The sequence below is a fragment of the Mus caroli genome, chromosome 9 (genome assembly GCF_900094665.2).
Source record: "Mus caroli chromosome 9, CAROLI_EIJ_v1.1, whole genome shotgun sequence".
Classification (NCBI taxonomy): domain Eukaryota; kingdom Metazoa; phylum Chordata; class Mammalia; order Rodentia; family Muridae; genus Mus; species Mus caroli.
In genome coordinates, this window is record NC_034578.1 from 114785796 (window position 1) to 114798081 (window position 12286).

General features: G+C 49.0%; 1 protein-coding gene across 1 annotated transcript in view; it reads left to right on the forward strand.

Annotated features, from left to right (window-relative positions):
* The window catches only part of Xylb (xylulokinase), a 36681-nt gene that overhangs the window by 9664 nt on the left and 14731 nt on the right, over positions 1 to 12286 (forward strand). Inside the window, exons 5-10 of the mRNA XM_021171378.1 lie at positions 1361 to 1447; positions 1950 to 2078; positions 3628 to 3693; positions 5447 to 5519; positions 7876 to 7994; positions 12050 to 12131. Coding sequence (XP_021027037.1) covers positions 1361 to 1447; positions 1950 to 2078; positions 3628 to 3693; positions 5447 to 5519; positions 7876 to 7994; positions 12050 to 12131 — 556 coding nt within the window. The remainder of the gene's footprint in view (positions 1 to 1360; positions 1448 to 1949; positions 2079 to 3627; positions 3694 to 5446; positions 5520 to 7875; positions 7995 to 12049; positions 12132 to 12286) is intronic.

Below are 12286 nucleotides of genomic sequence, written 5' to 3' on the forward strand. Positions count from 1 at the left end.
GTCCATGCGCCCAGTCTGTACACCCCCTGTCCATGCGCCCAGTCTGTACACCCTCTGTCCATGCGCCCAGTCTGTACACCCTCTGTCCATGCGCCCAGTCTGTACACCCTCTGTCCATGCGCCCAGTCTGTACACCTTCTGTCCATGCGCCCAGTCTGTACACCCCCTGTCCATGCGCCCAGCATGTACGCCCACTGGCGAAGTTCTGTGTTCTCGTGGCTTTTCCCTTTGGCTCCATGGGTTTGTGTGTGAGGGTGCATATATACATGTCTACACATATGTGTGGTCAGCTGACAAACTTGGGTGTCATCCTTACTTTTTGAGGCAGGGTCTCTAGCTGTTCTAGAGCTAAGCAAGCAGGCTAGGCTGACTGTCCAGTGAGCCCTAGGAAGCCGTCTGTCCCCACCACCCAGTGCTGGGTTATAAGTACAGACCGCCATGCCCGGATTATTGTTGTTTTTGTCTGCATGTATGTCAGATGGTTGTGAGCCTCCCTGTGGGCACTGGAAATTGAATCCAGGTCTTCTGGAAGAGTGGCCATATCTCTTAGCCACTGAGCTATCGTCCCAGCCTTCTAGATTTCTTTTTGAGGTGTATTTATTTATTATTATTATTGTCTATGCCTGAGTGGTATGTCTGCAGGTATGTATGTCTGTGCACCATATGCACACCCGGGGCCTGCAGAGGCCAGGAGAGGTTATCAGATTCTTGGGAACACAGATGGTTGGGAGCCACCATGTAGGTGCTGGGAGTTGAATCTAGGCCCCTTGGAAGAGTAGCCAGTGCCTTTTAAACACTGAGGTATCTCTCTGTCACCCCGCTTTATTTTTAAGTGTGGGTTCCGAGGGTTTGAACTCAGGCCCTCATGCTTGTAAGACATGCACTTTAATGTCCAGGCCATCCCCCAGACTCTGCAGGGTTTGCAATGGCCTGGGTATCAGGGTTAGAAATATCTGAGGCCTGGCATGCTCTTGGTGCCCAAGATGTTTGTTAAGTGAATAGATGCCATGCGTCGGCTCCAGGTGATGTGCCGATGATGTGCCGGTGATGTTGAATATTAGCACGGTTTGACCAAAGATGCCAGAATCGGTCCAGTGGTTCTGGAACCCTTCCTGCAAGTTTGGAGGTGACAGGGATGCAGTTCCTTCTCATTTTATAAAAGTGAAAATCAATGATCACAAAGACACTGAGCTATGTGACAGAGAGGTAGTTGGCAGAGACTGGCTCGAGATCTGGGGATGCATCCGCAGGAGGCTGTGACTCCAGGGTGTGGTGCGTGGACATGTGTATACACGTGTATACACGTGTACATGCGACTCCGGGTATGGTGAGTGAACATGTGCTTGTGTTCCCTCTACAGCAACACGGAAGTGTTTACTGGAAGACTGGAGCCAGCCTGGTGCTGTCAAGCTTGTCACCAGCTCTCCCATTACATCAGCAGCTGCAGGTGAGGATGTTTTGTGAGTCTTAATAAACTGCAAAGCAGGCAAAGGGTGCCCTATATGCTGTGGACCCTGCAGTCTGGCGTTTCTCTGGGGCTTCTCTGCAGTGTGAGAAGGCGGCATTGAAAGTTCAGTGAGTGTGGTTTGCCCAGCCTCCCAGGCTAAAATCTCCCTGTAGTGACCCCCCCATGCCCCTTCCTTCACAGACCAGCTCTGTGCCTCCTGGTGATCGCCAGCTGGGAGGTGGGTCTCCAGTTTCCCTTTTCCATGGTTCCAAAGCCCCAGCTAGATCTGCACTTTGAGGCCAGCTGCTTGCTGCCTGACTTGCCCAGGTGCCCTCAACAGAGGAGCTCACCCATCCTCAGGCTTTCTGGAGAGACCTCACTGACCTCACAGAGGGCTTATCCACAGGGTCTTCCTGGTATGACAGACAGGGTGACTACCAGCCGCAGGGTTGCCCGCAGTCGGTGGGGGAAGGGAAACTGGAACTTTCACTGTTCTTTCCAGAGCTGCTTCTCCATCAGCGACTGCCCAATATGGATGGACTCCAGTACCACAGCTCAGTGCCACCAGCTGGAGGCTGCCGTGGGTGGGCCCCAGGCTCTCAGCTGCCTCACAGGGTCCCGGGCCTATGAGGTAGGTGATTTGCCCAGGTGGGGGGTTGTGTTCTGGGAGGATGTACCTGGTGCCTACCTGGTGGCAGCATCATCTGAAGTAATTAGTGTAGTAGTGTGGAGCATGCCATCTTGGGTTCTGATCCAGGTGTCCCGAGGTACTGTGTTGCCTCAGATAGAGGTCCGTAACCTCATGATAGCAAGCAGGACTTCTATTTGAGGTAGGTTTGAAGGTGAAAGGAGTTGCAGTCCAGAAGACCCTTAGTGTGGGGCCTCAGGGGCTGTAGCCACTGTCCCAGAGTTTGTTGTAATTGGCTATCTTGGGTCACATGACTGGCTTGCGTAGGGGTTGGCAGTCTAGAGATTGCTCAGCAGGTCAGAGTGCACAATGCATTTGCAAAGGTTTAGCTCCCAGGATGTCAGGTGAGCAATAACTGCAACTGCATGTAACCCCGGCTCCAGGGTTATCCAGGGTTACAGGCCTCTTGTGGCCTCCTTGGGCACCCATGTGTACATTCACAAACACACACACACACACACACACACACACACACACACAAATAAACACACTTTATCTATGTGTAGAAGGCATGCATATGCCTCCATCATAAAGGGAAAACAAAAAACAAAAACACCCCAAACCCCTTGAGCCCAGTTAAAACACTAGGAATACGGTCTTCACAAGGAGAATACCTGAGCCCAGCCTGGGGTGCTCCAGGAGCTGGGAAGGGGGCTCTGAGCTCTGGCTGCTCTTGCAGAGGACCTAGGTTCCATTCGTGTGTGACAGCTCATTGCTACTTGTAGCTCCAGTTCCAGGGCAATCCGATGCTGTCTTCTGGTGTCTGTAGGTTCCTGCTCACACATGGCACACAGACACACACACAAGCACAGACAAATATGCATTAACAAAAGAAATAATATATTTTAAGGACAGTTTTCGAGACAGGTTTTCTCTGTATAGCCCTGGCTCTCCTGGAACTCACTTTGTAGACCAGGCTGGCCTCGAACTCAGAAATCCACCTGCCTCAGCCTCCCAAGTGCTGGGATTAAAGGCGTGCACCACCAGCACCCGGCTAAGGACAGTTATTTTTTATTTTTTTTATTTTTTTGGTTTTTCGAGACAGGGTTTCTCTGTATAGTCCTGGCTGTCCTGGAACTCACTTTATAGACCAGGCTGGCCTCGAACTCAGAAATCCACCTGCCTCTGCCTCCCAAGTGCTGGGATTAAAGGCGTGTGCCACCACCGCCCGGCTAAGGACAGTTATCTTAAGGACTATTCACAGAGCTGACTGGCTCGTGAGAAGCCCTCCCAGGAGGCTGGGTTTGCCTTGTCAGTGGGTGCTAAGGGATTGCTGACTGCCCAAGACTCCATTGACAAGAACATTTCTAGGACTCAAAGGCTACAATACACCGACTTTGGTGCCCAGCTGCTACCAAGCATGTCTAGATTTGGGAGTTCTTCGAAGCTGTTGGCGTCCTACGCTGCATCCCGACCACGCGATACTGACCTGACTTGATGATTATTCTGTGTGGGATCTGCGTTTCTGAGAGTCTGCTTTCTTACTCCCCAGCGTTTCACAGGGAGCCAGATAGCGAAGCTTTTCCAGAAGAACCCTGAGGCCTACTCACACTCTGAGGTGAGTGAGCCTTCATGCTCTATCACCCTCACACTGTCCTGAACAGGAGCGCATCTTACGTCTTACGTGCGCTGGTGAATGAATGCCTCTGACCGCTAGGTGTGAAACGGTTCGGGGAGGGGCTGTTGAGGCGGCTCAGGCTCCGTTGCCTCCAAGCCTGACTGCCTGAGTTCTGTCCCCAGGACAGTCCTGAAAATTGCCCTCTGACCTCTGCCCAAGTGCTATGACATATGTGCATGTGTCATATATATATAAATAAATATATATTCTTCTCTCACATCATAAATAAATACAACAAGACAAAGGCAACAAACCCGAGTCTCTCCTGATTTTAGACACAGAGGGCTCTGGGCCGCGGCTGTCCCCCTCCTAGTCAGTAGCCATGAGCTGCACCACACGGCTCCCTTTCCCTTTCCATTCAGCCCGACCCAGCTCACGGCGGTGCTGCCCCCTCATTCCACACATATATGAGGTAGGCTGGGTCAGTGAAGGAGACCATCTTGAAGCCTGACTCCCACAATAAACTACTTGTGGTTTTGGCAGGCGGATATGTTTGTGCACGCCTTTAACCCCAGCACTTGGGAGGCAGAGGCACGTGGATTTCTGAGTTTGAGGTCAGCCTGGTCTACAAAGTGAGTTCCAGGACAGCCAGGTCTATACAGAGAAACCGTGTCTTGAAAAAAAAAAAAATGTAGTACAGTGTTGTGCCTGCATATATGACTGCATGCCAGAAGAGGGCGCCAGATCCCATTACAGATGGTTGTGAGCCACCATGTGGTTGCTGGGAATTGAACTCAGGATCTCTGGAAGAACAGTCAGTGCTCTCAACCTCTGAGCCATCTCTCCAGCCCCTGACTCCAGGTTTCAAACTACTCTGCAGTGTTAACCACTGAAGAATGGAACCCTCCTTATATGTGCAGAATGAGGTGTATGCCCTAATGAGGACTAAAGGCGGCGGGGCGGCTCCTCCAGTCTAGGGGCCTTTGGTATGAAAGTCACTTTAAAGAAGCTGGGGCTGATGTTTACAGCCCATCAGTGATTCTCTTGGGGGTAAGACTGGGTGTTGTAGCTTCTCGTGGGGCTGACAGTTTTTCTTTAAACTTATGGTAGCTTTGAGAGTCTTAACTCATGTTCTGGTCACTTCCTGTGTCCAAATCTCAAAGACGCAGAAGTGGAGTGAAGTATTGAGACTGTCTGAATGGATTCCAGATGGGAAACCAGCCTAAGTGCAGCATGTTCACAGGACCTTGGCTTTTGATGTCATCAATCATGATGGTCTCCTTGCTTTAAATCAGCACTACTAAAAACTAAAACTCAGGCTGCTTCTGAGTGGATAGTCTTTTTTTTTTTTTTTTTTTTTTGGTTTTTTCACGCCCGGCCTGAGTGGATAGTCTTGTCTCCATCACTGCTTGCTGAAGCTTCCATTCTCAACTCATGGTGTGTGTGTGTGGGCATGCACACACATGTATGTGCATGTGCACCTGTGTGTGCATGTGAGTGTACACGTGTGTGAATGTGTGTGAGTGTACATATGTATGTGCTTGTGTGCCTCTATGTGTGTTGTGCATGTGTGCACACGTGTGTACATGTGCTTGTGTGATTGTGCACATGAGTGTACTTGTGTGTGCATGTGCACATGTATGTGCTTATGTATGTATGTATGTGTTCATGTGTGTGCATGCATGTGTGAAGTGTTCAGTAGCTTGGGTGTGTGGAAGTCAGTACTCTCTCATCCTGTTTCCTTCTTTTCCAGAGAATTTCCTTGGTCAGCAGCTTTGCTGCCTCGCTGTTCCTGGGTGGGTACTCGCCCATCGACTACAGTGATGGTAAGCCTCAGAACACGTTAGTTCACGTGTGACAAGTGTCCTCATCACTCACCGGCTGAAGATGGCAAAGGCTTACGTCCCTTAGTGACCGAGGATCCTTTAGTCTGGAATGTAGCAGAAGCTGGACTGAGTGGGCCTGGCTCAAGATCACACACAGGGTAGCAACCAAACCAGCAGCCAAGGTGCAGGCATCTGGAGGGTGGCGGGGTCGGGGAAGCTTCCAAAGTCCCTCTGTAAGGTCCTTGATGAGACTGTGGGAAGGAAGAGGGGGGCTATGTGAGGAAGGGCATGCAAGGAGAGGGAGGGGAGGGAGAGGGAGCGGAGCAGTGGGGGAAGGGCATTGCTCCTTGCTTCATCCTTCTGGTCACAGGGATCATGAAGAACAGGGTTGGGGACACCTCAGGAGGTGTGAGTACCAGCGGCAAGGATCCTCAGGGAGCGCGTTGGAACCTGGCTCCAGCAGTCTACTTTGTTGTTCATGCTTGCCAAATTTATGAATTCTTATTTATCTTCTTTAATTATTTATTATTCAGCCCAATTTTGTTCTGTGAGATAGTCTCTTGAAGCCCAGGCTGGCCTTTAGCTTACAGTAAAGCTGTAGATGACCTTGAATATCCGACCTGTTGCCTCTGCTTCCTAATTTCTAGCCACCATGCTCAGCATTTTGGATTTTGTTTTGGTTTTGACTTACAGCTTTAAAGATAGATTTACTTTTGAGTACAAGCTTTTAACCTAACCGTGAGCTATCTCTCTCTACCCTCTGGTTTTAGTTTTTTGAGACAAGATTTTGTTGTGTGGCCTAGGCTATCCTTGAATTCATTATGTAGCTCAGGCTTGCTTCAAACTCATAGCAATCCTCCTGCCTCTGCCTCTGCCTTTGCCTCCTGAGGTGCTTTGATTACAAATGTATACCACCACGCCCCACTCAGAATCATGAACTTTTGGTATCAAAACTCTCATTAAATAGAATCGATGTCAGCAGGGAGGGGAAGCTAGAGGGAAGTTCTTGAAAGAACTCATTGGTGAGTGTGAGAATATTTTAGTCCATTTTCTGTTGGCGTAATAAAAACACTTGAGATCAGGTCATATATAAAGAATGGAGGTTTATTTGGGAGCTGGGACATAGCTTAGTTTGTAGAATGCTTGCCTAGTGCATGAAGCCCTGGGCAGTTTCTGGGACCATGTAAAACTGGGTGCCTTTGGTATCTGCTTGTTATCCCAGCCTTGCGGGTCAGAGGGAGAATGATCAGAACCCCCAGGTCAAGCTCAGCTACATAGTAAGTTTGGGGTGAGCCTGTGAAGCAAGACCGAGTCTTAAGAAGAAAGACAAACAACAGTGTTTTGACGCACAGGCACTTGAACCTTCTGGGCAGCTACTGAGGCCGCCTTGGACCGTGACACCCAGAACAGCAAGTGTGTGGCTCTGCTCTCTTTCTGCACTTAGCATGTGCTGGTCTTGCAAACTACCCATTCGTTCCCAGCACCCGTGTCTGCTGGCTCACAACCACTCGGACCTCCAGCTATGGAGGATCCAACAGCCTCGTATGGGCTCTCTGGGTGCCTGCCTTCATGTGCACATAGCCACAGTCAGCTATATCAACACATTAATAAAAATGATAAAAATGATAAATAATACATTATTTATATAAATAAAAAATATATATTTTAATAAAGCTACCATCCTAAGGACCCCCACCCTACATGTCTTTTCCTGGAAAGGGCCATGAGATTGGGGTATGTGAGGACTGCCCTCTCTCAAGGTTGCCTCAGGTGGATGCCTTAAAGCTCACAGGACATGGGAACAGTTGCTGCCTGGCAGACCTCGGGACAGCAGGCTCTCGGGCTCCCTGTGTGATGGGCGTCTGAGGGAGTATTTGGAGGAGGTGGAAGCACCACGGTTTCCTTACATGGACCCTGCTACCTTCTGGCTCTTAGGTTCAAAGAGGACCCTTCTTTCTGTGATGCCACAGATTCAGCCACAGGGCTGGAAAGGAGGCTCAGTGCTCTTGGAGAGAGGCCCTGAGTTTCCAGTACCTGCATGGCAACTTACAACCATCTGAAACTCCATTTTCAAAAGCATGACATTGTGTGCTGGAATCCTCTGGCACTATACATATGTGATGCTCAGATATACATGCAAACAAGCATTTATACATGCAAACAAGCATTTATACATGCAAACACAAGCATCCACTCATAGAAAAGCAGGTAAATCTTTCAAAAAGCGGACAAAGACAGAGAACCAGTCACACCTTTGCACCAGAGAATTGACTTTCTCCACCAGTTTTACCCAGCTCTGCCACCAAAGCTCCCATCCCTCCAGAGGTTTATTATTTTGGTTTCCTTCCTTCCTTAGGGTCTGGAATGAATTTGTTGCAGATCCAGGAGAAAGCCTGGTCCCAGGCTTGCCTGGATGTCTGTGCTCCCCATCTGGAGGAGAAGCTGGGCTCACCGGTCCCTTCTTGTTCAGTTGTGGTAAGTTGTCTCTCCGGAAGTGACTTCAGTGTGGGTTTGGGCACTGCTGGTGAAGCCTAGGGTCGTGTACACACACACGTGAGCTCACACACACACACACACACACACACACACGAGAGAGAGAGAGAGAGAGAGAGAGAGAGAGAGAGAAAGAGTTTTCACTTAAGCCTAAGTGCATCAACATTTGAAATTAGTCAGAATATCTGAATACTGTAGTAGTGTTCAAGTACCGGGCTAGGTTCCCAAGCTCTCTGGGGGGCTTCTGGGTGACTGCACCCCTAAGGGTAAGCATGCAGAGTGCTGAAATTCTGGGCACTTGCATGGAAACTTGCATCATGTAGGGTATGGAAAACAGATACTGAGCATCTGACAGACAGAGCACAGGCGCTGGGGTCACACAGACAGAGATTAAACCCTGGCTGCACTCATACCCTCCTGTTTTTGGCTTATTGTTGTTTTGAGGCAGGGTCTCTATATAGCCTAAGATGGCCTGGAACTTGTGTAGACCAGTCCGGCCTAGAACTCAAAGAGACTCCCCCCACCCCCTCTGCCTCGTAGTACTGAGATTAAAGGCTTGTGCACCACCATACCTAGCTTGCTTGGCCTACCTGAATTTAATCAGTGTCCCACCTTCCTCTATCTGGAAATAGTACTGTCTGTGTGCAAGGCCACTGTGCAAGTGAGGTGAGATACAGTATGTTGAGAGGGTTTCAGCGGGTGGTTCCGGCACTTGTAAGTGTGGGGCCACCCATTTGGAATGGATATGGGCTGTGAACACCCAAGTGCATTCTGTTTGGCTGACCCTGTTCTTGGCTGTAGGGAGGATCATGAGACTTCATTTACAGCAGCCAAGGGGGAGTTAGTTGTCTCATCTCACGTGCCCCTGTGTGGGGTCCACCAATGTGGACAGGTGGATATCAAGTTACCTTGTCGAGTAGCAATGTAGTGTTAGATGAAGCAGGAGGAGGAGGAGGAAGAAGAGAAGATAGAATGGGAGGAGGGGAAGGAGCAGGAGGAGGAAGAGGAGGAGGAAGAGGAGAATTAGGCTGCAAGCATGGAGTAGTGGCTTGATCCCCATGAGTTCCAGGCCTCTATAGCAAGTTCCAGAACAGTCAGCCACAAGTGAGACCCTGTCACAGAAAAACAACCAACCAAAAAGCGACGCTTCAGGTATCATGGGTCACTAGGGGTCAAACCCCAAGTCAGTGGTTGGGCTTGACTGTTGAAGTGTGGGAATTTTGCTTTTATTTTTGGGTTTTTGTGTGTACACTGAGCCCCTGGAATGTTACCACCGTCTGTGGCCTTTTCTTTCATGTGAAATGGAGAATTCGGGCTTTGCTTATGTAAAGCGAGAATGCCTCCAAGGAGTCTTTTTAGAGGCAAGTATTAGAGGAACAGGAAAGAACCGGTTCTGAGAAAATGTGTTTCCACTTATTGACCAAATGTGAATGAGAAGTCACTGTGGCTTCACGGGGTGTCACCTCTGTAGGAATCAAGCTTTCCATGTTGGGGCCTCCCTGACTCCCTGACTGTGACCTGTGAGTGTGTAGGGCAGTCATCATCAGAGAGGCATAGGAGCCTGTGAGTGAGCAACTGTTCCCTGCTTGTCCCCTGTGAGTGAGTGACCCATTCCTGCTTGTCCCCTGTGAGTCAGTCCTCGGGACCTACCCCAGCTTTTAGAGGTTCCTCTGTGGCTCCCACCTCATTGCCTTTGGGGTGCCCAGTGTGACGAGGCTCCCTTAAGCTCCTGCCTTCTGGTTTTCTCTACGTTCCTAGGTCGCTCCTCCATGTTAACCTGCTCACAGGCCCCATCACATTCTAGCGTCTGAGGCAACCTAGGTCAGAGTCGTTTATTTTCCCAGGGGATGGGTGATCGTTCTGTTGAAAACTCAAAACAATGATGGATGGAAAATTTTTTTCTTCTCCTAGTAGGGGAAACAATATCTTTAAAAAATATGTTTCTTTGAGTCAATCTAATATGACTCATATTGGCCCATTACTATGTAGTCCAGAGTGGCCTTGAATTTATGGTCATCCTCCTGTCTCAGCTTCCTGAGTTGGGATTATAGGCATCAGCCATCATGCCTTTTGTTTGTTTCTTGCTTTCTCTCTCTCTCTTCTTTTCTTTTGCTCTCTCGCTCGCTCACTCTCTCACTTGCTTTTTTATTTCCCCAAGACAGGGTTTCTCTGTGTAGTCCTGGCTGTCTTAGAACTCACTCTGTAGACCAGGCTGGCCTTGAACTCACAGAAATCTGTCTGCCTCCGCCTCCCAAGTGCTGGGATTAGAAGTGTGTGCCACCACTGTCTGGCTTTCCCTGCCCTTTTTAACTACTTCCTTTTTTTTTTTTTAGGAACTAATTCTCTCTTTTTTTTTTAAAGATTTATTTATTTATTATATGTAAGTACACTGACTGTAGCTGTCTTCAGACACTCCAGAAGAGGGCGCCAGATCTCGTTACAGATGGTTGTGAGCCACCATGTGGTTGCTGGGATTAGAACTCTGGACCTTCAGAAGAGCAGTCGGGTGCTCTTACCCACTGAGCCACCTCACCAGCCCTTTAACTACTTTCTAAAGAATACTTACCTTTTGTGGGAGAGATGGGCTCTGACCTTGATTTAAAGGAATCCTGGATTACTTTATTATTATTATTATTATTGGTTTTTCAAGACAGGGTTTCTCTGTGTAATACTGGCTGTCCTGGATCTCACTCTGCAAACCACATTGGCCTCAAACTCAGAGATCTACTTGCCTCCACTTCACCACCACCATTATTAATAGTATCATGATGATGATGAGGAGGAGGAGCAGGAAGAAGAGGAGATAGGGTCTCTGGTATCTTGGACTGGCCAAGAACTTGCTGTGTAGCCAAGGATAACCTTAAACTTCTGACCTGTTATCTCTGTCTCCTGAGTCCTAAGATTACATGTACACCACCATGCCTGGTTTAGATTTTTTTTTTTTAGATTTGTGTGTGTGAGTGGTTGCCTACATGTATGTGTGTGTATACATGTGCATGTAGTGCCCACAGCGTCGAGAAGAGGGAATCAAGTTCCCTGGAGCTGGAGTTACATGTGGCTGAGCCACTGTGTGGATGCTGGGACCTGATGCAGCAGCAAGTGCTTTAACTGCTGAGCCATCTCCGGAGCCCCTTCCCATGCTGGGTTTGCATGGTGCTGGGACCACACCCAGTGTTTCCTTAGTGAATGCTGGTTGGGCATTCTGCCAAATGTACTGTACCTCTAATCTACCCCCCATTTTCTTTTCTTTTCTTCTTTTAAAGATTTGTTTATTTTATGTATATAAGAACACTGTTGCGGTCTTCAGACACACCAGAAGAGGGCATCAGATCCCATTACAGATGGTTGTGAGCTGCCGTGTGGTTGCTGGGAATTGAACTCAGGACCTCTGGAAGAGCAGTCAGTGCTCTAAACCTCTGAGCCATCTCTCCAGGCCTAATCCCATTTTCTTGAGGCAGTCTCATGTCACCCAGGTTGGCCTTGAGCTTGCTATCTAGTTGAGGCTAGCCCAAGCTGACTCTGAGGTTCGTTTTCTTTAGAACTCTGTTCTCTGCACTTGTTTATCTTATATTCTTAGTCTAGTTGCTGACATGATGAACAAATGAATGGGCACTTGCTGTGTCGTCTGTGAGCGAGCTTGCTGTGTCTGTGAGCTTGCTGTGTCATCTGTGAGCTTGCTGTGTCTGTGAGCTTGCTTACCGATGGATGTCCTTTATCCTTCAGCATCATATCCAGATTTGGTATCCACCAAGTAGGTAGAGGGTGGAAGTTGCTGTGTTCTGATGGTCCTGAATTTCTCAAACTCATGTGATCCTCAGGGTGGCTGCCCTCAAGCGTGGAGTTCCAAATGTACTGGGGTCCTTCTGTGGAAGGATGATGGAGCTCCAGGCTATGTCACAGATTCCTGCAGCTCCTCAAGGCCCGAGGAGTGGGAAATTCCTTCTGCTCCAGTGACCTGGAGCCAGAAGTCTCCTGGGTTGAGCTGTGCTTAGCAGGCTGTGGCTACCTCAGCAGAACATAGTGTTCTTTCTCCCTAGGGAGCCATTTCTTCCTACTATGTCCAGCGCTATGGATTCCTTCCAGGATGCAAAGTGGTGGCCTTCACTGGGGACAACCCAGGTAAGTATCTCAGTGGGGGTTGCTCTGCTAGCAGACCAGCTGGGTTGCTATACTTCCTTCTTTTTCCATATACACACATACCATACACACACCCATGTGTGTGTGTGTGTGTGTGTGTGTTTGGTGTGTGTGTGTGTGTGTGTGTGTGTGTGTGT